Below are 27,236 nucleotides of genomic sequence, written 5' to 3'. Positions count from 1 at the left end.
AAAGAATTAGTTTGTGTTGCAAATGGTTCCATAATGACAGCAAAAAGGGAATGGGAGAAACTCTTATGAACTCCGCATCAATCAAACAAGGGACTCACATCCAGGATATGTATTTATTTTAGGCTTGTATGTGGGCATGGTGCATGTACATGTATGGGCTGTGCCAATATGAAGTTGCGGGGGCCAGCGAACATTGGGTGTCTTAAGCTATCAATTTCCATCTTTTCCTCTCAAGACAGGGTCCCTTAGTGATCCTGTGTTGGGGATAGAGTCAGGGTGACTCCTGGTGACTGTGGGGCTTCCTTATGGAGAAATGGTGCTGCCCCCAAGAACTTGCTGGGTACAGTGAATGGAAAGCTTTCATATAGATGAACTGGGTGCTGTGGAAATTATGTCTCAATAAAGCTGTTAACAACGAAAAGAAGCACACACCTCTCGCTGCCTCCTCTGAGGCACCGCTCAGCTGTGCCAACCTTACTTTCATTACTGAGGATACAGATAGCGGTGGTGGGAGCCACTGCTATGGGCTGGACAGCCAATGTGTCTGGAAGCTGGACCTGTCGTCCTCTGTTCATCAGTAGTGAGATGGCTGTTACCAACTCTTGGTATCCCCAGGGCTCCGGAGTTCATAGCAGTACAGGGAAAAGCCTCAGAAATGCTCCTAGCATGGCCACAAAGAGCCCCTCATCACAAGGGTGACAGTGGAGGTCTCCAGTGCCACACCCATGGCTGAGCTGGGCATAGAAGCCAGCCTTTTAGACCTTGCAACTGGCTTCTGGGCAAACGCCAGACCTTGGCACAGCATGCTGCCTCCTGAGGCCCCAGCTCTTCTGCCTCTCTCCAGACATCATTAAGGATCGCTCCCTGTCCACCAGGCTTTGAGGTGTCTTTTCTGGCACTGTGAGAGCTGCTGACCCAAACCCAAACAGTTCCCTAGGCTGACACTCGCTGTCTGCCTGGCTGGGGAAGCTGCCAATGTGGAGAACAAGTGTGTGTTTCATGCGCCGGGACTGTCTCTGGTGCAGTTGCGGAGGCTGGATGGAGCTGCTAAGCCAAATTGGCATCTTCCCCAAGCTTCCACACTCTCCAGGGCCAGGAGTCCCACAGGCTGTAGGAGCTGCAGGTGCCGAGGTGCCAGACGTAACCATGTACTCCCTTGAGGGGGTTGTGAGGACCGAGCACTGAGCTGGCCCTGCAACTGCTTTGCTCTGTGGAGCTCCTGACTTTTGCAATCACCTCAGAGAGCTCTGACCTGCTTTAATATCTGCTTGTCGCAGAACCTTAGGGGAGAGTGCTGGGAACAAATGGGCCTTTGCCTTCAGCATTGGCCACAACATGCCATGCGAGTCTGGAGAGACACAGATACCAGTGACTTTGACAGTGAGGGGCCTGATGGCAGTCCCTGCCTGAAAACCCTTCCCTGGATGCTTGATATTCTCCTGATGCTTTGCCCACAGTCTAGGGCCAGGTTGAGAGCTTGGCTCTGCACCTACCTAAAATGCACAGTGACACATCACATCCATGGGATCACAGGTGCCTCTAGCATAGTGACATGCCCAGAGACAACTGTAATTCTCAAAGGAGCTGGGAGGCGTGGTATGGACATTACCATTGCTCATTGTGTGACCTGCCTGTGGGATACATGCTGCTGCAGAGATGCCTGGCCCCTAAGACTCAGCACCTCAAAACTTATAGGCAGAGAACCAAGCATATTGGGGGGGACCACAAACTGTCTGGCCAGCTTCACCTGCCCACTTTTTGAGCCAATGAACAGATTCTAATGTTGCCGTCATCCCAGCCCTGGTCTCTCCTACTTTGTCCTTCCAGTGGCCTTGCGCACAGGGCCAGCAAGCCCACCTTGTTCTAGCCCTACTCCAGAGTTATCTGGGAAGAAAAACCTTGGTTGATAAAATATCTCCATTCAGGTTGCCTATAAACAAACTTGTAGGACATTTTCTTGATTAACGATGGATATAGCAAAGCCTAGCTCAGAGAGGGCTGTGCCGTGCCACCCATGGTAGGTGGCCCTAAATTGTATAAGAAAGCAGACTAAGTAAAGTGTGAGGAGTGAACCGGTAAGGTTTTTCCCTCCATGGCCTCTGCTACAGTTCCTGCCTCCAGCTTCCTGCCTTGAGTTACTGCCCTTCATGATGGACTACAGTCTGAAAGCTGGAATAGCCCCTTCCCTCAGGTTGCTTTGGGTCATTGTGTTTTATCAATAGAAACCTTAAAAGAAAGGCCAGCCTGGTCTACAAAGTGAGTTCCAGGACAGCCAGGGCTATACAGAGAAACCCTGTCTCAAAGAAAAAAAGAAAGAAAGAAAAGAAACCTTAAAAGACAGCTACCTGAGCCAGCGGCCTCAATCCTGCCTTTTGCTGCCCTCCAGCAGCAATACTGAAGGACCCTCAGACCTGACTGCTGGCAAAATTATAGTGCAGAGTAGAGAGGGAAAGAAAAACATTACATTGTCCCACAAAACTGCTAGCTAGAGAGGTTGTGAACTTGTAGCAAGCAGAAGCCCCTCAGAAAGCAACCCCCCCCCGACATGTGCTGCAGAAATGACCACACACACACACAAACACACACACACACCCCGCATGCGCACACAGCTCAGCAGAGGCCCCTACAGGAGGGACAGAAGGCAGCTGTGGGCCCAGCTCAGGCTGCTTACCGTGTGGTGGTGGGGTGGGAAGTCGAAGGTGTAGTCATTGCCTAGCAACCTGCTGTAGGTGTAATCCTTGTGTGCCTGGTTTCCGTAGGCCCCGTAGTAGTCATAGTCTAGGACCTGTTACAGAAAATGAGGCCATCTTTCACTCTGCCTTCCTCTTCCCTCCCTGTTGTAGCTTGAAGGTAAAATGCCTCCCACAGGCTCACAAGTGAGCACTTGGTCCTCATCTGGTGATGCTGTTTGGGGGAAGGTTGAGACTTTATAGCCCAGTCCCACTTCCTTTCTGCTCCCCACGTCCTGTCTGAAGACACAATACGACCAGCCGCCTCAGTTTCTACCACCATGTCTTCCCTACTATGCTGCTTTGTCCTGCTGATATAGAGGCCCCCTTCCTTAACTGTATCCTGTGGCCATTTGGGCACAGCAGTAAGAACAGCATCTCACACACTCCCTCCCTTCTCTCTCCTCCCTCCACAAGCAGATACGAGGAAGAACATGACACAGGCCTGGTCCTGTCCTCCATAAAGCTCCCTCGGGGAACAGTTAGTGGATTTTAATGGATCAGGTAACACTAAGATGCTTATTCAGATAACAGCTTAATCCCTGCCTTACTGGTTCTGACTGGAGGATGGAGAAAAGACTAGATACCAAGTGAGCTGGAGAGGAACTTGGGCAACTGTGAGGGCTTCCACCTGATGCTGGGACGACATCAGGGGAAGGGTGAAAGTGTGGGTAGGAACCACCACAGAGATGGTGTCATGAAATCCCCACTCAAAGTGCCCACACAAACTCCCAAGGAGGGCCACCCATTCTGCAGATGGGGAATCTGAATTCCAGGTGGTTAAATTTGCCCCAAGGTTTAGACCAAGCTAAGAAGCCAGGGCATGAAGCTAGGCAGGTATGACTGGTGTCTGTGACTGTTCCTAAGAGACTCTGGGAAGGTGCCAGTGTCTGGCTCCTCTCCACTGTCCCACCGTCCCCTGAGATCTGTCACATGGGTCAGATGCCTTCCTTGTCCCCCTCCTCTGTGACCTCAGGCTCTGAGTGGCTTCCTCCCCACTGCAGAGGTGAATAAAGAATCTATGAATCTCTTCTTCCACAGCTGCAACTCTAACTGTAGGCTTCTCTCACCTCTTGGGGATAAGAGCTGAACTCCAGGAACCGGGGATCTACCTTAGTCAACCTGTTATGCCCAGTGTCCCTGCCAGCCATGACATCTTCGAGGCCCTCCCCAGTATCTCTCCTTCCCCAGTCAAACATACTTCCCCTGGTCTCTGAGGCCCTAGAAGGAATATCCATCTGCTTTAACCCTACAAAGTTTTCCAGACTGGCTCCTGGGTAGGATATAAAGTCTTCTCATTGGAGGATCACGAGGCTTCCCATCCCACTAAGTATCTCCTTGCCTAAGACCTCCAGGACTGAGGCTCTGAGCCCACCCTGCCGACTCTGCCTCCAGGACCAGTGAGAGAAAAGGCCCTGTTACTGAGGCCCTGAGTTTGCCCTGCAGTGAGTCGTGGACCTGGCTAACTGGGAAGCTGGATGAGGGTCACGCAGTAACTTGATGGGGCTGATCTGCAGGAAAGGGTTAACTTGCACACAAGTGGGCCTCAAAGCCTCTGTGGTCTGCTCTCAGGGGCTGTTCCTAGGAAGCTCTGGGGAGGCCCCTACAGCATCCCAGAGGCCAGCGTGTGGGATGGTTCAGTGGATAAACTGACACACTGAGGCACAGTTCCTCCCACTAACAGCAGCTAACAGTTGGTGTTGCCAAATATACATTCTTGAACAGTGTGTGAAAGGGCCTGCATTCCTCCTCAGGGGGATCCTCCAGTCTGTCCACACTGTGAGTCTGTGCTGGCATCCAGTGCGTGCCCACGTGGGTGTGGAAAGCCGGGCCACTGCAAGCAAGCAAGCCTTTAAAGGAGACTTACCGCTGAGGTGCTCAGGACTCTCTCAGCTTCCTGGGTGTGGACAACTGACCTGTCGCCACAGCCTGAGGCACACTGGATCAGCCTGACTTGGGTGGCTGGGAGGATGCTAAGATGGAAAGGGGTATGAGAGGCCCAGGGCCTCCCAGTTACATAAACCGATGGCCAAGAGTCTTCGCTCACCTGAGCTGTTTCCTGGGGGTTGAACCATCCCGGCCGTTCCCATCCCTGTCGCTCTTGAAACACACAGCCTTGTCCAAGCAGCTCCTGGTGGAGACAGAGAGGGCCCATCACACAAGGCCAGACACCACACAGGATACAGAGCCAGGGCACTCACCACTCATACCCAAGAGTGCTCAAGGAAGCAGGTAACTGCTCCTCCCCCAGAGCTCCCACAGCGCCCTTGCCTCACAAGAATCCATAATCTAGAGAATGAGCTGCCATGTGCTGAGCTGTGCCCTGCCCCCACCCCAGCAGCACATATACTGAAGCCCAAACCACTAGTCTCATAGTCCAGAGACTGAGCCCATAGGGAGAGCATTGAGGTTAAATAAGATCAAAGAGTGGGTCCCAATCCCAGAGTGCCAGTCCAGAGGAGGACCTGCTGGGATGTGCTGTGCTGTGCTCTAAAGAGGACATAGCAAGACAGTGGTTGTCTTCAGCCAACAGGGCTTTTGTCAGGGACAACCTGATCTTGAGTCTTCCAGAAAACAGAGATGGTATCCCAAGAAGACTGTGATGAGAAGTCTGTCTCTCTCCATGCCCAGCCTGGCTGCTCTGCCACGTGCCTGTACATACTCACCATGCCCTCTACCACCCAGACCCCACCTCCTGCACTGCTGCAGCCCCGGGGCAGACGCCCATGTCCGTCCGTGTGTGTGTGTGTGTGTGTGTGTGTGTGTGTGTGTGTGTGTGTGTGTGGTGTGCACATCTGTGTGGAGGACAGAGTACAACCTTGGAAGTCCCCGTGTGCCATCCACCTTGTGTTATGAGACAGGGTTTTTCATTGAACCTGCAGCTCACTGACTAGGCTAGGACCCTCCTGCCTCTGCCTCCCCAGTGCTGGGATCACTGAGGCACAAGGCCCATTTTTATATGTGGGCTCTTCATGCTTACATGCAAACACTGCACCACCTGAGCTATCTCCACCACCCGGAGGCTGCTTTCAGGACATCTGTCTCTCCACTTGGCCTAAAGTCCCTGTGGAAACTAGTCTCTTCCACCCAACCCTGCCACAGCACCCCACACAGACCTCAGGGAACACGGCCCTACAGTAGACTATCCCACAAGTGTCTGTTACCCCAACCCCCAAGGCCCTCCAGGCTCCTCAGGTTGTCCGTGCCTGCATACCTCATGCAGGGGGTCTCTCCTCATGTTGCGGCCTGCCAGTGGCTCATCATGTGGGAAGACAACCGAGTAGTTCTTGGCGTAGGACTCATGGCTGCGCTCTCGGATCCAGCGGGTGTGGTCCGTGAGCGAGTGATGGAAACGCCTGCCACCAATATAAAGAGGATGGATCACCACTTGTGGACAGCCTGTCAAGGATCCAACCTGCACCAAATCTGGGCCAGGGTTAGCCTCTTCACTCAGTCACAAACCACCTCTCTCACAAGTAACACAGCTAAGGATGTCATGAGACCAGTCCACGATCGATCTCTGCCAGGTAGGGTAAGGCAACCATATGTGTGGGCTCAAGATGCCCAGGTGTTGAGATTTGGTCTTTTGCTATGTAGTGTAATGCTAAATACTACCCCTAATTTAGACTAAATATGTCCACAACAGCAGGGGAGGTGAGTGGCCCATCTTTCCATCTTACAAATGCAGAAACTGTGGCTGAGAGAAGGAGTAGCCCAAGGCCACACATCTTGGGGTGTGGTTTCACAACGGGACCCATTTGCTCTGCTTTAAGAGAAGCATCTGCTGTGGTCTGGGGGCCCCTGGTGCTGAGGAAGCCCTGGGACCTTCCCTTGCAGGTGGGATCTAGACGCACCTAGAACCTAATGCTAGCTGCCCTACATAAATATGTCCCTTACTGAGGGTCTCTCAGAGGTGAAGGTGGAGAAGCATATTATGTCCTTGACCTAGTTATAAACAGGTGGCACCAAAGAGAGACAGGCTTTGGTTCACACTCCCCCCCCCCCCGGCTCTCTCTGTGTGTCTGTCTCCCTCTGTGTCTCTGTGTCTCTCTCTTCTTTCTGTTTTTCTTACACACACACACACACACACACACACACACACACACACACTACACTGGGTCCTCAGGTATACTACACAGGTACAGGTGATCCCAGCTGATCTGGTCCTTGCTGCTGGAAGGGGTAGCACTGAGAATGGCCCTGTGCCTCTGACCACACAGCTGGAGGACGGCAGGTCGTTCCCGCTCTGTTTTGCAGTGGGAGGAGTATGAACAGACCCTTCCCTAAAGCCTCTTGCAGCTGTATCATTTCTAGAACATTCATCTCCAGGAGGGAAAGTTTAAGCGTGGCTGCACAGTCTCTGAGGGGATATAGAGCAGACCTCACAGCGCCAGAAGCTGGGTAGGGGTGGCATTCTGGGGTTTTCAGAGCCGGCCATCTGTCTTTGTGGCGACAGACATCACCTCCCTCATGGGTGCAATGTTCTCATCTAGCCAAGAAGAGACAAGCTGGCAGGGCTGTGGGACATCCTGAGCTGAGCCAGCAGTCCCTTCACCCAACTCTGTCCCTGTATCAGGTCAACAGGCAGCTGGGTCCCTTCAGGGGACTATTGGCCAAGAGCACATACTAACTGCAGACACAACAGGCCAAGAAACAGTTTCTTGCCCAGCTGCTCAGTCCCTGTGGTGCCTTGCAGTGCCTGGTATAGCCCCGGCAACGGACTGTACTACACAGGTCAATATAACTATTCTATGAATGAGTCATGGAGCCTGGGTCAGACAGAACGGCAGTCTCCTGTTGCTTGCCTGGGAGCCCTTGCAGCGATGCCTTCAGGCTCCTGCCATCAGCATTTGGCCCAAGCTATATGGTTCAGTGCCCAGAGCTTCCACACAGACCCAAAGTCATTCTCTGTGCCCACACCAGCCTGTCCATGCTGACTGCCCTGCACCACAGGGCAAGCCTTCCCAGTGTTGAGTCTGACTCATGTCAGGTTTTGGATTGAAGAAAGAGCCACCAGACTCAGCTCAGCTCCTGGTCCTTCACACCAACAATGATCCTGGCTGGGCCCGTCTCCCTAGCCGCAGTCTCCCCGACTGCCATAGAATGATGGGATCCTATTGGTGTGGATAGTGGGTCAGGTAGGACCCAGGCCAAGAGATCCTGGACACACAGAGACTACGGACTGTCCAACCCAGGCGCTCCTCCATGACACCTACCAACCATTGCCTTCTCCCCTTCCAACCCTTGATGCCTCCACTTCCAAGAGATCATCTGGATCTCAAGGAAGGTTCCTTCCTAAAACAGCCCTTGCCCCTGTGTCCTGCTGTCCCAACCAGCCACCCTGCTTTCTGACTCCAGCCACCACACTTGCCTGATGTCATAGCTGTACATGTCCTTCTCTGGGCGCCCGTGCACAATCCAATGGGCCAGCTCTTGTCCACAGCCACCACCCAACATCATGCCTGGTGAGACGGAAATACAGGGCTACAATCTGCTCCCCTTGCCCCCCACATCCAGCTTTGAGCCCCTATCTCCAGGCAGTCCCACAGGAACCCTGTTCTCATACTTGGATGTTGAGGGGCTACTTGCCTTCTAGCAGGGTTGCACTCTGCACCACACACAGCCCCACCCCCAAATCTCTATACCATGGGAGAGTGCCTCCCAGACTCAGGGATATGGGGCCTCACCCGCATATGCCCCCTCACCTGCACTGTTGAAGCCACAGCCAAGGAAGAAGCCTCGGAGCTCAGGAGCCTCCCCCATCAGGGGCTTATGGTCAGGTGTGAAGGATTCTGAAAAGAAGGAGAGGCCTCAGACTGCTGCAGGCCTCAGGCACTTGAGGTAGTCATCTGTCCTAGGACAATAGGGACTCAGAAGCAGCCCTTGGATACCCCCTTTGTTGAAACTTCCCGTCCTTATAACCCAAGGTAATAATACTGTTACCTCCAGGGAGCCTCCCAGATTGTTCCTGTCCTTGTTCTCTTAAGCACTTGACCTATGATCTAACCAGCTCTACCCCATGGGCCCAAATTCATCTCAGGAACACTTTCACTGTCCTACCAACAAGTGGCATTCCTCTGACCCAGCATAGTGCTGCAACTTTCCTCAATGAACCACCATCTTTCTGTGTCACTCATTGCCCACTGAACATTACGAATGAGGACTAGACCTTGCTAACAGCCATGTACCCAGGTTTAGCATGGAGGCTAGCCAAGTGCTCCATATGTGCTCTTGAATGAATGAATGAATGAATGAATGAATTTTCTTTGCTACCAGGGTGCCTCAGAGATCAGAGGAAACTGCAGCCATAGTCATGAATTCATCTGTTTAACTCCTCAAGCAAGCCGCTCTGCTTCTCTGTGTCTTTGTTTCCTCTTTGAATAATCAGGATCCCAGTACTGACTCTACAGGGCTGGGTGAACCTACAAACAGCTGTACCCCACCTATCATATGCTTGGCCCTGGGAGGAAGCTCTAAGCAAGACAGATTCCACCCAATAGAGCTGATCGAACAGCAAGAAAGACAGAAATCAAACAGTCAAATAAGCGAAAATGAGGTCGTCTCATAGAAAGTACCCCAAGGTAAGCCAGATGTTCCCCACAATCCTGTATGCTATGAACTGTTACTGCCCAATGCTTTATCACAGAAGAGAAAGCTGGCTGGCTGGGCTCAGCTGTCTCCAGTCACTCAGCAAAGGTGTACAGATCCAATCCCAGGTCCTTAGCACCCGCAGGTAGAAAACTAACACACCCATCCTGCTCCCCAAAGGGTGCTCAGAGCCTGAGCTGCTGATGAGCAGAGCGTCTGAGCTGAGGGTAACCAGACAGAGTGAGAGGAAAGAGGCTCTCAAAGAGTAGGAAGTTGCAGGGACAGAGAGACCTGTGGAGATAGACTTCTCCGGAAGGCCCATCCCTGGATCTCAGTTCAAAGACATGTAAAGCCAATGCTGGACATCGTATTGGACAACAAGAAGTGGTCCTTATACAGGCTGTGAAAGGCCAAAACAGAGGGTCTCCTGAGCTGCCACACTATATACACTGGCCAAGAATGAGCTCAGCATTTCTCTCAAGGTTCAGCCCTGCACATGTTCCGTGGCATCCCAAGCAGATTTGTGGGAGCTGGGGGTGGAACTTTGGTCAACGGGGCAAGTGTGGAGTACAGGGTCCCTTAGATTTTTGACATAGGCAAGTCTGAGAAATTCCCAGAAGCTCTCTCGCACCTTGGCTCTGAATTCTCAGCCTAAGCCAGTGAGCTCCATCTGTCCTAAACCTCCCCAGAGTCTGGGACTGGGACATCTCTAAAACCCGGAGGCCCAAGACTCTGAGCTGTCTGGCAAGGAGAAGAGCTACCCACCTCCACCCCTAAACCTACAGTCACTGTTAAGAGACCAGACTCAAGTTGTCTCTGCAAGCACACTTCCCCAAAATAGGGCCCCATGGGGGAGTGACAGTTTCCAGGCTAATTAGACAAAGAGAGCCGCTGGGGACATTCATGCCCCCTGGGATTCTTCCTGTGTTTCTCACCATCGGTCCCTCTCTGGCTGAGCAGGGACATGAGTCACAGCCCTCGCCCACATCCCAGATAAGGCGTGCTCTCAGCCTGCTCGTGGAGGCTAGCTACTGATTCCATCTGGTCTCCCTGGGACTGCACCCGGTATTACAGACTGAGCTGGCTGCTCTGTAGACACCAAACATGCCTAGACAGTGAGGACTCGACTCCCCAGAAGGCGACATCACCCTCCATCTTGGACCCTTTGTCTCTCCTGTAATGGACTGGCCACTTTGCCCCATGAAAGTCCGTTAGCCTCCTGGTTCCTCTTTCATCCATAAGCCTTTGCTACCAGCTTGGCACCGGCCTGTGACTTCTCAGCCCTATGCTTCCTCTGCTGAGCAGTGTCCTGTCTCTACCTCCCAGGTCACACACTGTGGTGTCCAGGGGTTCCCACACCTGGACTGCTCAGCCTATCCCTTCGGGCTATCCTGCATCTTTCTGAACTTGACTTTCAAGCATTGAAGGGAGGACACACCGCTGAGACTCTTCTGAGGCCACATTTCTACCTGGCCATGTGTAGTTTCCACCTCAAGCCAGCACCGACTGGCTCTGTGATGGCTGATACTGCTTCTCCTCACCTTGGTAGCATCTAGAATTACCCAGGAGGCTAGCCTCTCAATCGAGAGTACTTATCTCCATTAGGTTATCTCCAAGGCACTCCCATGACAGAGTAAACGGGGACAGCCCCATTCCCTGGGCAGGGGTCCTAGACTGAGCTCCATCACCCATCTCTCTGCTTCCTGACTGTGATACAACCTGAAGCTCTGCCTCAAGCTCTCGGTCCAGGGCTTCTCTGCCATGATGGACTGTATCCTTGACCTGTTGTGAACCAAAAGAAACTCTCCCTTAAGTTGCCCTTTGGGGGCATATTGCCACAGTAATATGTAAAATAACTAAGACAGGTTCCTTGTTCTAGTCAGACCTGTGTCTCCCCTGCCAGGCTGGGACCCCTTGCCCAAGAAAAGGATTGACTTTAGCAAGAAAAAGTACACAGGCCCTAGGCATGTGGAGCTGCTGGGCCGTTGCACCACACTCATCCCAAGGGTGTGTGGCCGCCTGAAACTCACACTATATTATCAGACGCGGGGTCTGATGAACGACTTTCCAGCATTGCCTCCTTTCTAGGATCCTCACTGTGGGATGGAGCCTGGGGTGCCCCAAAGGGCAACTTAAGGGAGAGTTTCTTTTGGTTCACAACAGGTCAAGGATACAGTCCATCATGGCAGAGAAGCCCTGGACTGAGAGCTTGAGGCAGAGCTTCAGGTTGTATCACAGTCAGGAAGCAGAGAGATGGGTGATGGAGCTCAGTCTAGGACCCCTGCCCAGGGAATGGGGCTGTCCCCGTTTACTCTGTCATGGGAGTGCCTTGGAGATAACCTAATGGAGATAAGTACTCTCGATTGAGAGGCTAGCCTCCTGCAAACGGTGGCTACTCTGTAAATAACCTAAAGAGAAAGGTCTGAGCGCTAAACTCACCTTCTTCTCAGCCTCCCGGAGAGCCAGGAATCTCTCGATGCCCAGCTTACCTCTAACCCTACAGAGTCTCATTGTGGAGGTCAGAGTGTGACGGGCTTCATGCCCAGAGATACATGGCTGCCCTTGCTAGGTTGGGTTTTCTTCTAGAGAGGAAAATTAAGAGCCATCTAGCTAAGCCCAGAGAATGTGAGACAGGTGCCTCTCAGGAAGGCGCTGGCATCCAGGCTGGCTAAAGAATGCCTCTGCTCCAGGTTCAGTCTCCCCACTCACCAGGACCACAGACAGTGGACTTGATCCCCGTCTTCTCCAACACAGGGACACGGTTAATGGCACCTTCAATGTGCTGGGTGAACACATCCCAGTCTAGGTCAAAGAGGCCAAAGGCAAATTTGTCTGACACCTATAAAGGAAGCACAGAGACTCTGTCAATCAGCCAGGAGAAAAGCACTGGTCCTTCCAGGCCCACCTATGACACAGCTCCAGCCCCGAGCCAGGGAGGGAAGCAGATCAGATTAGACAAAGGGTGGGATTCACCTGTGGGCTCACAATCCTTCCTGGGCCCATCCCCCATCTAGTTTTCCTGGACTGTTTCTGTGGTCTCCATCTGGACTCCAGCTTCTTGCCTCTAACACATTCTCTCAAACCATACAGTGCCCACCCTTCTGTAGAGCCTCCAATAGCTCCCAGTTACCTACCACAACTGCTCAAAACCCTCCATGTGTCTGCCCTCCCAACCACTCCCCCGTGCTCGGTCTCCTGGCAGTGCTTCTGATTTTAAGAAAGGCAGATGGAAGGCACTGGGAGTTTAAGGTCAGCCTGGTCTACATAGTGAGTTCTGAGACAGTTAGAGCTTCATAGAGAGACCCTGTCTAAAGGGGGTGAGGGGATCCTATGTCAGGGGCAAGCTGGAGCTACTCCTAGGCCACTACAACTTTAGCAACTGGCCATCCAGCCCTCCTGTGCCTTCAGCCCAACCTCTTTGACGATCCAGGACCTACTAACTAGACTTGGGGTGCAGTCACCACCCACATTGTGCTACTCAACCCTGTGAAATTCTGTTTGACTCCTTACCTCCAGACAGCTTGGGGCAGGGGCCATTATCTTAGTGTTCCCGTCCCTTCCCAGAACTAAAGTGGCATTTGGCCCAGAATCGCTGTCTAGTCAGTCTGTTTGTGGGCATCTGGATGAGACAGCCACGTTGTTCCCTGAATTGTCCTCCAGTCCTGGGGCCTCCTCCTGGGGCCACAGTCCTCCTCACTGTGGTCATGGAGAGGGGCAGAGGGGCAGGGGAGGCCTCAGAAGGTCCATCATTGCTGCTGGCCAACCAAGGGCTAGGTCGTTTCTCAGTTCTTCTAGAGTCCCGGCTTTGCCTTATGCTGAGGTGGGAGACCATCCCACCCTGGTTTCTGGTATAGCTGAGTGCTAGCTCTCAGAAGCACTCAAGTTGGGTGAGGCGGAGGCACCTCTGCCTTTCTACCATGGGACCCTTGCGGGGGTGTCTTACCTCCTCCCAAAAGATAGGGTTGGCCTCATAGCCACCCACAGACAAGGCATCCCCCTGCAGTCGGAGGTAGACAGAAGCATCGTGATCCCGGACATTGGGCATGTTCTGGAAGGCAAAGCAGAGAGACCACAAGCTTCAAGCAGCCTTTAGCACTGGTCCCCATGCACTGGGGAAGGCCCAGCTCTGGGTGGACTGTGGCACCTTCGCCTACACTGGAGATGAGCAGGAAGAGACATACAGGAACACGTCGAAGAGGCCCTGCTCACAGTGCCCGAGTTCAGGACTGCTTTCAGAAGCACTGCCATATTTTCGACAACTAAATACTGTTTTAAAATAATAACAGTTAGCCCTGCCAGGACCATCACCAGAAGCACGAATACTCCAAAGATAAAGGAATCCCAGAGCAAAATAGCACAGGATTGTGGAGACCCCTGGCGGCCAGGGAAGCCCATGCTCCTATCTCAGTAGGATGTCCCTGTCTCTCAGTACTGCCTCTCCTAGGCTCAGCATACATGTGTCTGCCCAGCAACTCCACTGCTCTCTCCATACAGGAGTCCACCCTACTCTGGTGGACAATATGGCTCCACTCCAATTCTGCCCCCAATTCTTCCCCAGCTGCTTCAAACACTGCTGGCTGCTTCCTCCTGGAAGTCAGCCTGATTGCTGGACATCATCATCGCCACAGCTACCTTCATGAGCTCCTACTAGAGGCTAGTATTTGCTCAGCACATCACCTTGCTCTGCCTCAGCACAGTCCCATACACAATTACTACCCATGCTGCAGAAAAGGAAACAGCGCTGAGGCTGTGGCTCCGTTGGTAGACTGCCTGCCAGCACATTTGAAATCCTCAGCAAGTTCTGTCTCCAGCACTGCATGGACTGGGCGTAGTGGTGCTAAGATGACCGTTCCAGGTCATCCTTGGCTACAAAAGTAGCCCAAGAGTAGCCTGAGCTACATGAGACCCAGACAGTGAGGATGAGCACAAATAAGAAGAGGAGTGGGAGAGGAAAAGAAAGCTGGCCCAGCGAGATGACTCACTGGGTAAAGGAGCTTGCCACTGAGCCTGATAACCCCATGTCTGATCTCAGGTACCCACATGGTAGAAGGACCAACCTCATAACTTATTCTCTGACCTCCAAAGATACACACACACACACACACACACACACACACAAATGCATGAATGCTATAAAAATGTTAAAGGAAGAAAAGGGAACCTGGAGGCTTAGAACAATGACTGCACCCTCCTAGGCTGAGTGGGAAGATGTGAACTTCTAATCCACAGCCTGGGCTCAGCCCTGGGCTTGGCATCTGCATGGGGTAACCATCTCCCGGCAGAAGCAGATGGGAGGAAGATGAAAATGAAGAAACGGGCAAACCATGCCTTGAATGGGACAAGAATGTCAGAGCAGAGCTGGCTAGGACCAGAGCAGCTTCTCAAAGCTACCACAGAAGATGGACACCCAAGCCTTGATTGAGCCCTTGTCTGTAGCCAGAGCCTGATATTATGGGAGGACAATATCCTACAGCACACGCAGGGAGCTTCCTCAGCTAACATGGGCAAGAAGACACCTGATGCAAAGCCCTCAGCCTTAGGACTCTCTTCAGCACAGAGTGGAACCACAGCAGTGGGCAAGCAAGTCTGAGACCTGGCTCTGCCTCCTGCCTAGCCCCAGCACTCGGCAGGGCTAAACTCATAGAGCCTTCTCTATGGAGAGATGGGTCCTGAGAACTCTCTCATTACACCAGACTGTACCCTGCACAGTCTTGAAGCAGTGGAGCCCTATCCATATGCATATCCACAGGCACTCCGGGACCTTGCAGCTTGACTCTGATTTTGAGATTCATGGAGGGAAATGAATGAACCTGCAGGCTGTCCTAATGCTTCCCAGGAGGGAGACTTTAGCTAGGAGTGAGGAGTGGTGCCCCTCAGTGGACACCCTGTGTCTACCCTCAACCCAGGACACATCCACTGCCTCCCTCCCCCATTTACACCTTCTCAGGCTCAGGCTGGCACTCTTGGAGCCCTTTATGGTCAGAGAGTGACCCCTGGTGGCCACCTGAGGAGTAGGTTCTTCCCACAGCTCTGACCTTTGGTACAGGGCCAGCATGGTGTCTCTGTGAATAAGGACATACTGTGTGTTCAGGGGGAGTTACTCTAGGAACAATGACAGGAGCCGACCAGACCCAGGCTTTTGCTGTGCTATCCCCTACGTTCACACTGTGAAACATCCAGTCTTCACATCTTGAAGGCAGAAAGGAAGCCAGGTTCATGCAAGGTGGGGGAGGCAAGCCCTAGGAACAAGGCTTCTAACATGGGCAAGAGGAGGTGTGCAGTTGTCTAAGACTCTCATCACTGGGCCCTAAATAAGAGCATTCTGGCTTCTCACACTATCCCCACCCCACAACCTATGGCTTAGATCTCTGAAATGTCAATCAAAATCAAAACCAAATGCTCTGTGACCTTCTCCATCATCCTCAAATCCCCACTAAGGTGTGGCCTTCTCCTTCTCCAAGGAGCTACCAAAAGATCAACTGGTCCTCCAATCTTGGCTAGGGATGTCAGGCAGCTCATGCCCAGCCACATTTGATTGGCCTAAGGGAAGTCAGTTGTGTGACTTTGTATGGTCCTTTAGGACAGGCTCTGCCCTACACTGGGTCTCTGAACCCTGGGAGGGTTCCCTTCCAGAACCCTTTGAAGCTCCTTTGCTTATCTGCAGGGTCCCCTTTTCTCCTCAGGCAAAACTCAGGGGTCTCTCTCTCTCTCTTCCCTACCACCTCCAGTCAGTGCCGGCTGGAGACAGGATTAGATCCCCATTGGAAAGGATTAGCAAGAAGGTGAATGATGGTGGAATAGAGGAAGGGAATGGTAAATGGGGAGGAGGGATGGGTCGTGGATGGGTGGGTGGATGGAAGGCAATAAAGAAGGGATGGAAAGATGGATGATGAACAAGGAGATGGGGGAGTGGTTGCATAGATAGAAGAAGGCATAGAGGAGGAATGGAAGGTGGGAGCGTGGCAAGGATAGAAGGAAAGAAATGAATGGTGAGAAAAGGATGGGAGGGCAAAAAGAATAAAGGGGGGCTGCAGACGGCTCAGAGTTAAGAGCGCTGGCTGATTTCCCAGGACTGGGGTTCGAGTCCCAGCATTCACATGGCAGCTCATAAGTGTGTGAGCACCCTCACACAGACATGCATGCAAGCAAAACACCAGTGCACATAAGATAAAGATTTAAAGGATAGAGGGATGGAAAGAGAACGATGGAGGATAAAAGAGAGGGGAAGAAGGTAGGAAGAGGAGAGGAGGGTGGAAGGCGTGATGGGGAAGTAGTGGGTTTGATGGATGAGGCAGGAGGGAAGAGGAAGATGTGCTCAGATGACTGGTAAGGGGAACGAGGGATCAGTGGTAAGGCACCAGAAAAGTCCCAGCCAACAACATAGGAAAGAAGATCAAGAGAGGAGAGAGCAGGAGGCACACAAGGTCTGGGGCTCCCTCAGCAGAGGCTCTCAGAGGTGCTGTGTGCCAGGAACCAGAGTCATAAGTCAGGATTTAGCACACTTGATTTCTCTGAAACTCAGGCCCAGGACACTGAACAAAGCCAAACTGGATGCCTATGGCCCAGCTTGGTAGCCATGGTTACCAGACTAGAGATTCAAAGAGAAGCCAGGCCCTGGTGACCAAAGTAGCCTGCACCATCAAATTCACAGCATCTGCCACCACCCAGAAGGTCCCCATTGCACCCAGAAGTGGAGCCTAAAGCTGAGGGTTGTGCCATTTGACTGTGTCCAAACTCGGTGTTAGGGGAAGTCCTGAGTTCGCCAGCACCATCACTTACCTGAATCCCCTCGATGCGCTCAGTGACGACATAAGCGTGGTGCATGGCCACCAGCGGGACCTTCACTCCAGCCATGCGGCCCACCTTGCTCGCCCACACTCCTGAAGGCAGAATGGAGAACACTCAGCTGCCACCTGAGTGGGCATGGGGCACCTCAGAATTCCTGCCTACCCTGACTTCCCACCCAAGAAAGGCGTCCTTTGTGGGTGGGACCCAAGCTGTGAGAGTCAGGGGAACAGTGTTTCAACCTGCACAGTTGACCACACAGGGTGTCTGGATGGAGCCATGCTCTGTCTCCACAGCTGCCACCCGCCGCACTCCAAAGTCATCCGTCCGCACACGGATGCCAGTCACTGCACAGTTTTCAATGACCTGAAGTGGGAAAAAACTGCACTTTAACCATATGGGGCTCTCTGACAGTCTGACCTCCATCTGCAACCCACTGGATGGGACCAGAGGATACTGCTTCTGTGAGAAACTCTTCCTGATTCATTTGGTCAGAGAAATGGAAGCCACATCACAAGACAGCAGAGCCCACTCCCTTCTTTAGTTGGAAAACTTACACAGATGTGGCAGGGGTGGGGATACTCATTCAAAACAGCAAAGGATCGCTGGCTTTCTAGTAGGTAAGATTCATTTGAAAAATAGAAAAATAGAAAAATACTTATACATCACTTTGGTTTTTAAAAAGATGTGTGTCTGTTTATTCCTTCATGAAAACAGAAACATGCTAAAATGTCCAGTCTTGCTGGACTCTTTTTTTTACTTCCTTTGTCTTTTTGTGTGTGCATGTTTGTGGTATGTGCATGTGCTGTGTATGGTATCTAGATGTATGGGGGGTCTGTACAGCTTCGTGCACTGTGCTGGTTGGCTTTAAATGTCAACTTGATTCAACCTAGAATCACCGTGAGAGAGATTTAACTGAAGAATTATCTCGATCATTTGGCCTATGAATGTATCTATGGAGAATTGACTTGGTTGTTAACTGACCTAGTCCATTGTGGGCAGCACCATTCCCTACGCTGAGTCTGGACTGCATGAGTAAAGGAAGATAGCTGGGCATGAGTGTATTCATATACATATACATGTACACATATATATCATATATCTTCTTTCCCTCTCCCTCTCCCTGTCTCTGCCTGTCTGCCTGTCTGTCTGTCTGCCTGTCTGCCTCTCTCTCTCTCTCTCTCTCTCTCTCTCTCTCTCTCTCTCTCTCTCTCTGTTCCTGAGTGTGGGATGTGATGTGGTTAACTGCTTGAGTTTCTACCTAGACTTCTCAATGATAAAACCATAACCTGGTTGTAAGACTAGTCAGTCCTAATCCCAGCACTTGGGAGGCAGAGGCAGGCAGATTTCTGAGTTCAAGGCTAGCCTGGTCTGCAGAGTGAGTTCAAGGATAGCCAGGGCTATATGAGAAACCCTGTCTCGGAAAAAAAAAAAAAAAGACTGGTCAGTCCTTTCCTTCACTAAGTTATTTTTTGTCAGGGTGTTTTATCACAGCATCAAACATGAAAGTGTGGGGCACAAAAGCACATTTGGAGGCCAGAGAAGGACATTGGTGCCCTCCTCTGTCACTCTCTGCCTTGTTCCCTTGAGATAGGCTCTCTCACTTAACTTGGAGCACACTGCTTCCACAAAGATGGCAGACAGAAAGCCCAGCAACAGCCACTTTACCGCGTGGATGTTGGGAACACAAAACTAGGTCGTCATGCCTGAGCATCAAGTATCCAGTGACATATCCCTAGCCCCTGTTTATCATTTTAAGTTTTTCTACAGTAAGTGCAAGCTTGAGGCAAAGAAAGGCAGAATAGTAAGATGGGATCCAGAGATTCCTTTTGTGACAGAGTAGGATCCTTGTGAAGGGATGGGACAATACAATGGCTGAACCCCAAAGGCTGAATGGTCCCAACTGGCCCAGGACCACATATATCAGGCCAAGGATGGAATCTTTTCTCTGGCCTCGGGGTTTGTAGGGAAAGTGAGCTCAGAGAGAAGACCCAGAGTTGGCAGTTTTGGGCACCTGAGCTCCTCGAGCTGCTGCTGCTCTGGTGAGAGTAGTGCAGGTGCCAGCGGGGTCCATGGTACCATCCTGTGGCACATACAGGGTCCCATAGAGGTCGTCCACGTTCATCAGCGGATACAGATTCTTGGTCTCTGCTGGGCTCAGCACGTGGGATTCTATACCATAGGCCTTGCCCAACTAGAAAAACCCAGAAGAAAGTATCTGAGCCCATGGGAAGCAGATTTTCAGGCCACTTACCTGACTCAGGGCCCTACATACAAGACCAACCCTGCTGCCTCTAGAAGCCTGAGCAAGTCTCTATGCCCAGAGGACCCCTTAGGTCTTCTCTAGCAAGGAAGTGAAGGGGTGGAGCCAGTACAGAGGCAGGGTCTGGAGCATACCCCTTTGGCTCTAGCATCTGCTCCAGTGATAGCTTTGTAAGATGAATGAGGGACTGAACACCCACTCCCAGAAATGAGCAGATAGCAAACTGTGCAGTTGATTAGGAACTTAGACAAGAATGAGCTACAAATTGCTTATGTGCCATAATACAATCAAAATAAACGCTCACAGTCTCATATTTTAGGTCTGATGATTCCAAGTTTTCCCCAAGAAAACACCAATATGCTCCTGGCTTGATGGCACTGTCAAGCAGGCGACGCCCCCATATGTAATTGGACCAAGAACAACCAATACAATGTGGGTGATGACCTACTTAACAGGGATCCACCCAGTTAGCAATGAGATTCTTTAAGGATATTTTTCTTTTTGAGACAGGGTCTCATGTGTCCCAAGCTGACCAGAAACTACAGAGCCAAGGGTGACCTTAAACTCCTGCCCTTTCTGATAGGGTAAGAGGTATGCCCCACAATACCAGGCTTCAGATTACTTCAGAGGTAAGGCTCAGTGACTCTGAGTTGTTCTAAATCTGCGAGCAGGTGAAACACCACATTGTTTTATTCAGAGTTGGGGTAGAACCCAGGGCTTTGTGCACACTGAACGAGCACCCCACAGACTAAACCACACCCCCAGCACTCTCCAGGAATTTTGAATGAAGAGTGTGGGGCTCTCCACTCAGGTAGCTCAGCCACCAAAGAGCAGTGATAAGGTTTGAACCCAGATCTGTAGGCCCTGCCTTCCATGTCAAGGAATTATTGCATATACTTACTGCTGGGGTCCCCTTCACCTCCACGTATGCCCACAAAGAGCACAGCATCTATGTAAGCTTCCATGAGGTGCACACCCCACCTTTCCCCCTACGGAATACAATCCCCCACCTGAGCCCCCTGCAGAAAGCATGCCCAGCTTTCCCTAGGGGCACACCCACCGACATGAGCCTCTTGTATTCATTCAGGCGTTGCCGGTTAGAGGCGATGAAGAGGCCACCATTCTGAATCCAGCCTGTATGCAGCCCCGTCTCCTCTTCCAGATCACGGCTCACCACTCGCCGTGTGTGAGCCAAAAGCTCTACCTCCACATCGCTGGGCCGCAGCTGCCACAGTAAGCCTGGGCCAGAAAAGGACACTGTGAGTCCCCTGCAGGGTAGCGTCACACCCCTCTTCCAGAGAAATAAGGAGGAACAGTGGGAACCCAGGAAGGATAGGACATAGCCTGCCACAGGTGGAGGTTAGGGCTATGTTGGGACAGCTCCTAGTGACAATATTTAGGGCTTCCATTAACAAGCACCTATGTGCCAGGCCTGGTAGAGTCTAGCTAGAATCTTGAGAGGCCCAGGCTAGCCTCAAACTTGCTATGTGGCCAACAATGAACTTGAATTCTTCATCTTCCAATTCTCTGGCTCCCAAGTGCTGACACGATAGGCCTAGGCCACCATACCGCTCTTTGAGAGGTTATTTCATAGGTACCAAATTCAAAGTAACAGAGCAGGTGAATGGTGAGACTGAAAACTGACTGGACCCAGATATCCCAGTCTTGCTAAGACAGCAGAGGCTGAGGAACAGAAGCCAGCAATGAGGCTACTGCAGCATGGAGGGCCAAGGCCTGACAGCCCAGCCGGCCTGGCTTTGGGAGATGGGCTTAAAGCAGGGGGTCTCAACCTTCCTAATGCCGAGACTTTTCAATACAGTTCCTTATGTTGTGGTGACTCCCAGCCATAAAATTATTTCATTGACACTTTATAACTGTAATTTTGCTACTGTTATTAATCATAATACCAATATATGATATGCAACCCCAAAAGGGGTCACAACCTACAGGTTGAGAACCTCCGGCTTAGAGGCAGTGTGCTCCGGACTAGACTATCAGTTCTCCAAGTTCAGCAGTAGTCTCATGATGGCCTCTTGACAGCCGCTGAGGTGCGAGTGTTTACACCACATCAGATTGGCAGCTGTTCACCAGGGCACCACTGGCTAAAGGGTTGAAGACATAGAACTGTGGGAGCTTAGTGGGCATGCACAGGGTAAGTCAGGAGAGTGCCACAGAATGTGAGCCTCTACCACACAGGGCCATCTGTCCTCCAGCAGGTGTGTCTCTGCCTAGTGGCTTCCTCTGGGAACAGGGGTTCTGCTCTTAGTTCAGACAGCTGCCTGGATGCAGCTTCACCCATACCCAAAGGACCACAGGCAGTGCCTACCACTCTCCCTAGCACAGCTCTTCAGAGAATGAAGTCTGGCTGGCCTTCCACCTCCACTATACATCTTTCCTCTCCAACACCACTGCCTCACCCAGACTGACCCCCAGATGTGTCCCACCTACCCGCCTGCACCCCCAGCTATGTCCCACCTACCCACCTGCACCCCCAGCTATGTCCCACCTACCCGCCTGCACCCCCAGCTATGCCCCACCTACCCGCCTGCACCCCCAGCTATGTCCCACCTACCCGCCTGCACCCCCAGCTATGTCCCACCTACCCGCCTGCACCCCCAGCTATGTCCCACCTACCCGCCTGCACCCCCAGCTATGTCCCACCTACCCGCCTGCACCCCCAGCTATGTCCCACCTACCCGCCTGCACCCCCAGCTATGTCCCACCTACCCGCCTGCACCCCCAGCTATGTCCCACCTACCCGCCTGCACCCCCAGCTATGTCCCACCTACCCGCCTGCACCCCCAGCTATGTCCCACCTACCCGCCTGCACCCCCAGCTATGCCCCACCTACCCGCCTGCACCCCCAGCTATGTCCCACCTACCCGCCTGCACCCCCAGCTATGTCCCACCTACCCGCCTGCACCCCCAGCTATGTCCCACCTACCCGCCTGCACCCCCAGCTATGTCCCACCTACCCGCCTGCACCCCCAGCTATGTCCCACCTACCCGCCTGTACCCCCAGCTATGTCCCACCTACCCGCCTGCACCCCCAGCTATGTCCCACCTACCCGCCTGCACCCCCAGCTATGTCCCACCTACCCACCTGCACCCCCAGCTATGTCCCACCTACCCGCCTGCACCCCCAGCTATGTCCCACCTACCCGCCTGCACCCCCAGCTATGTCCCACCTACCCACCTGCACCCCCAGCTATGTCCCACCTACCCGCCTGCACCCCCAGCTATGTCCCACCTACCCGCCTGCACCCCCAGCTATGTCCCACCTACCCGCCTGCACCCAGGTTCCCACCTGCTGTGTGCCAGGTGGTCCCAGAGGTCAGTCGCTCTCTCTCCAGCAGCACCGCTCCACCTACACCCAGCTTAGCCAAGTGATACAGAGTCTGGCAGCCCAAACTGCCCCCACCGATGACCACAACATTGGCTGTGCTAGGCAGGGGCTGGCTTGGTCCTTGGGGCCCCACGGAGGCACCTTGGGCCTCCTCCTTCAGGGTCCGCTGATATGGAACACTCTTCTCGGTGGTGGGCCTGGCCTCTGTGGCTAGGGGTTGTAGCCCCAGATTCCGAGCAGCTCTCCCTCGAGGACAGGTGGCAGCTACACGTAGGACCCGGCTCAGTGAAGCCATGGGGACTTAGGGCTCCTGTACCTTGGGGAGGCAACAAGAGAGTCAGTTTGGATGGGGTACAGTGCAGACATTGTGGGGGTTAAGCCCATGTACCTGAGGTTCCCCTGCTACATCCTTGGCCTTCTTTCTGCTGCTTCCCTGTGATGTGTGTTCACTAACTCCCCCACTCCCCCTCTCAGCTATTCACCCCTCCATTCACTCCCTCCCTCCCCCATTCACTCCCTCCCCCATTCACTCATGTGCTCCCCACTCATTCATTCACTAACCCACTCCCCATTCACTCACTCACTCCCCCATCCTCCATCACTATTCCATTCACTCTCCAGCAGGTTCTAGCTGGCCTCAGGGAAGACAGTTTTGGATAGGAAGTGGGTGTCAGAGAGGTGGGGTTAAGCAGCCCTTAAGGGGTTATCAAGAGCCCTTCCTTCAGAAAGCCCACCCCAGCCCCATCTCCCTATTCATCAAAATGTAATAACATGACTTTACCAGGAAACCAGGTGGTGATGGCGCCGGCCTTTAATCCCAGCACTCAGGAGGCAGAGGCAGGCAGATCTCTGAGTTTGAGGCCAGCCTGGTCTACAGAATGAGTTCCAGGATAGCCAGGGCTACACAGAGAAACCCTTTCTCACACCGACCCATGCACACCAAATAAAAGAAAGAAAGAAAGAAAAAGAGAGAGAGAGAGAGAGAGAGAGAGAGAGAGAGAGAGAGAGAGAGAGAGAGAGAGAGAGAGAAAGAAAGAAAGAAAGAAAGAAAGAAAGAAAGAAAGAAAGAAAGAAAGAAAGAAAGAAAGAAAGAAAAAGATCTACCAGGATTGATGGTGCTCAGAGTCTGGGATCCCTCCCAGACCAGAGAAGAAAGAAAGATGCCTCCAAGGGATCTCTCACGCCCTTTCCTGGGATCAGCAGTCAAAGCAAAGGCTTTGGCTGAGTGGGGCTGGCTTCTTTAGATTTAAAGACTGTTACTTGGGAACTCAGTGTCTAGTTAACTGAGAAAGTCACCTTCATCATCCACTGTGGGTGACAAGCTCTGTGTATTAACTCACTCCCACAGACTGGGCTGGGTCCCCTGACTTTTGTCTCTACTTTAGGGACGAGACTGAAGAAAGGGAAGCTTCTGTCATGGGCCTCTGTATGGCTGCACTGAACAAACTGCACTGTGATCTGAAAGCCAAATACTCCCCTGTTCCCTCCCAGCCTGCGGACTTGGGACCCTCGGTGGCACCATGTCCCACTTGTGACCACGCTGAACCCTCACTGAGCACAGTAGGGTTAAGAGTGGGTCAGAGCCAAGCCACCCACCTCGGTACCCGACTCCAAGGGGTCTATACTCTGAGCAACCTCTGGAGTGGGGAGGGGTTGGATTTTCAGGCAGGAGCTGTCCTTGTCCTTGCAGTCTCTTGAGCCATCCCCATACCTACAGTGACAGCTGTCAAGTCTTCTGTGGTTTCCATGAATGAGACAGGAAGGTATTCCCGTCAGCAGGGATCTATACATACCTTAGACTTCCAACAGTTTCCTTGGTCTTCCAGAAGCTCCTGAGAGGTTCCTAGCAAGGAAAAGTCAGCATGATATGGATCCATTCGGGGCTCTGCAAGTCCAAACAGTGCCTCTACCTTAGGACACCATGCCAGGCACTGCATACGTGCCAGAGGAGCCTCCTTCCTCAGCAAACTGTGCCCAGTGCCAATGCTGCTGGCCCAAGGAGCTGCCACGTGCTCCTTCCTTGCCAGCCCAGCTAGTCAGAGCAGGGGTGGGGGATGGGGCAGCCAGGCCCCCAGCCTGCTCCTCCTCCTTCAGAACAGCTACTTCATTAGCCTGCCCTCTGGCCTCTGCAGCTCTCTCCCTCAGCTTTCCAAGGGCCAGGGCACAGGACACAGGGAATGAGAACTCAGTCATAGGCCTGAGGCCTCAGACACGGGACCTTTTTTGAAGGCAGCACTAGAAGGGTATGAGAAAGAGCCCGAGAGGGGAAGGCACTCTGCAGAGCCCTCTCATAAGGGACCCCCCTCCTGCCCTCCCACAGTTATCCATGGCCGTCCAATCTACTCCACGGTCTTTCAATCAGAAAAAGAGGGAGGTCCCAGCTAGCAAGCAGCTAACTCCAACCCTGCCCATGAAGGGGCTGTCGGGGACACTGCCCCTCCCTTCTTTCCCAGGCTGCATCTGGGTCTAGCTGAACAAGCCACCCACTCCCTTGCTGCTGGTCCGGACTACAACCGGGGCAAGAATGTTCCTCCCACCACCCCAGCTTCCTGAACAGCCCAGCTGGGACAGCTGCCAAGTGGGCAGTTCTCCTGGCTGGCCAGCAGAGAAGGACTGTGAAACCAGAGCCCAGCTCTGTGGATGACCTCTCTCTCATATTTCCTTCCTCATCTCTAATCAAGGGGTCTCCATACTGCTGTGGTGACCCTGGGCATCCTGCCTTCCCAACCTTGCCTACCCTGGTTCCCCACCCCAACCCCAAGAGAGCTCCATCTGTAGTTGGCTGTGTAGGTAGAATTGAGGCCCCTGGTGAGGTCATCTTGGCACTAGTCTGTGTTTCCAACCCCAGCTTACTCACTCCTGGGACCAGACAGGCTATGGAGGAAGTCAGGCAGCTGCCCATAGTCTGTGCCCATTCCAGGTGTATGTTTCAAAACCTCTGGATATCCAAAGAATCAGAGGAGGTACTAGAGATGGGGTGCTGGAATTCACAACTAGATACTTTTACTGTCCAACTAGATACAGAGCTGTCCATCTATGTGCCTTGCTGTCAGCTTGTCTCTAACATACATTTACTGAGCACCTACTGCATACAAAGTAGCTCCTGGGAACCCAGAGACACCTAAGACCCAGGTCTGGCATCCAGGGGCTTATGAACCAGAAAGCAAAGATGGAGGGAGGGGGCCCCCTCATGGCTGCCCACGGAGCTGCTCATTTCAGAAAGGGAGCAGAAACTTTCTGGCTAACCACTGTTGCCAAAGGTCTCAATCTCTGCCTTGAGGCTGGTTGCTGGCCCCACCAGCATGAGACTTCTCCGGGACAATGTGGGATCCCGAGATAAGGGACCCCTGCTTATCCCAACAAACCCAAACAAAACTGAGGTCAGGCTCTGCTCACCAGACTGACAAGCTGACTAGAGAGAAGGAGGTAAAAACATTGCCTAAGCCTTCTGTGTCCCAGTCTCTGTGGTATGTGAGGGAAAAACACCTAGTTAATATAGCCCTGGGGCAGTGGCTGGGCCAGGCAAACTCTAACAGTTGCATAGTCACCAGGACTTTGGACAGGGGTGGTGGCTGCAGGCTGGGACTGGTGGCTGGTCAGCACTGTAGGAGTTGTTGTTGACCCCAGTATGTTATCCTGCGCAGGTCAAGGAGAGGGAGGCTGTGCCCATGAGTGCTGAAGGGCACAGCTCATATCCAGGGTCTAAAGGGCAAGGTCCTGTTGACACTTGCATGGATGTAGGCTACTCTCCTCATCTCTCCTGCCACCAGGCAGAATTGTGGTCCAACCTACCCAATCCCACCCCCCCACCCCACCCCACCCCCACAATCCCATTCCACCTTATTCCACCTGTATTAGACTAGAGTCAGAGAACTTATGGAGTGTCTATATATATTAAGGGGATTTATTGTAATGACTTACAGTCTGCAGTCCAACTAACCCAACAATGGGCAGCTGTGAATGGGAAGTCCAAGAATCTAGTAGTTGCTTAGTTCCACGAGGCTGGATGTTTCTGTTGGTCTTCTGTGTAAGCTGGAATCCTGAAGAAGCAGGTTCCAATAGATGTGCTGGCAAGTAAGTGCAAGCAGGAGAAGAAGAGTGAGCCTTCTTTCTTCCGATGTCCTTATGTAGGCCTCCAGCAGAAGGTGTGGCCCAGATTAAAGGTACGTACCACCACCAAGCCTACACCTAAACTGTTCTTTCTTAGAACTTGCTCTGTCCCAGGCTGGCCTTGAACTCAGAGATCTGTTTGCCTCTGTCTCCTGGGATTAAAGGTGTGTACCACCTTGCCTGGTCCTAAGCTTTCATGGCCACTATGCGGTCAAGACCCGGATCAAAAGCATGTGTCTTCCAGCCTCAAGATCTGGATCACAGATGTGCCCATCATTTCTGGATTATAGTTCATTTCAGATATAGTCAAGTTGGCAACTGAGAATAAAGCCATCATATCACCCCACATATAAACTGTCCGTTTTATAGCATTCTTAGAACTTTCTGATTTTTTTGACTCTCCTAGTTTATGGGA

At 52.5% G+C, this 27,236-nt stretch overlaps 1 protein-coding gene across 2 annotated transcripts in view; it reads right to left on the bottom strand.

The window, feature by feature from the left end:
- The window catches only part of Sardh (sarcosine dehydrogenase), a 57,999-nt gene extending 32,814 nt beyond the window's left edge, over nucleotides 1-25,185 (bottom strand). Inside the window, exons 1-13 of one of the 2 annotated variants that reach the window (XM_021183131.3) lie at nucleotides 24,505-25,185; nucleotides 22,673-23,027; nucleotides 20,426-20,604; nucleotides 19,117-19,296; nucleotides 17,345-17,468; nucleotides 17,097-17,197; nucleotides 13,261-13,365; nucleotides 12,027-12,156; nucleotides 8,435-8,521; nucleotides 8,101-8,191; nucleotides 5,944-6,085; nucleotides 4,777-4,860; nucleotides 2,672-2,785 (exon numbers count right to left, since the gene is read on the bottom strand). In XM_021183131.3, coding sequence (XP_021038790.1) covers nucleotides 2,672-2,785; nucleotides 4,777-4,860; nucleotides 5,944-6,085; nucleotides 8,101-8,191; nucleotides 8,435-8,521; nucleotides 12,027-12,156; nucleotides 13,261-13,365; nucleotides 17,097-17,197; nucleotides 17,345-17,468; nucleotides 19,117-19,296; nucleotides 20,426-20,604; nucleotides 22,673-23,006 — 1,671 coding nt within the window. In that variant the 5' untranslated portion in view covers nucleotides 23,007-23,027; nucleotides 24,505-25,185. The remainder of the gene's footprint in view (nucleotides 1-2,671; nucleotides 2,786-4,776; nucleotides 4,861-5,943; nucleotides 6,086-8,100; nucleotides 8,192-8,434; nucleotides 8,522-12,026; nucleotides 12,157-13,260; nucleotides 13,366-17,096; nucleotides 17,198-17,344; nucleotides 17,469-19,116; nucleotides 19,297-20,425; nucleotides 20,605-22,672; nucleotides 23,028-24,504) is intronic. The other variant, XM_029474635.2, reaches the window with a different exon arrangement.
- Nucleotides 25,186-27,236: the final 2,051 nt, after the last annotated feature.

The sequence above is a fragment of the Mus caroli genome, unplaced genomic scaffold, assembly GCF_978045245.1.
Source record: "Mus caroli unplaced genomic scaffold, Mus_caroli_1 scaffold_2, whole genome shotgun sequence".
NCBI lineage: Eukaryota > Metazoa > Chordata > Mammalia > Rodentia > Muridae > Mus > Mus caroli.
Note: the sequence above shows the minus strand (reverse complement) of the source record. Positions and strands in the feature narration are given on the sequence as shown.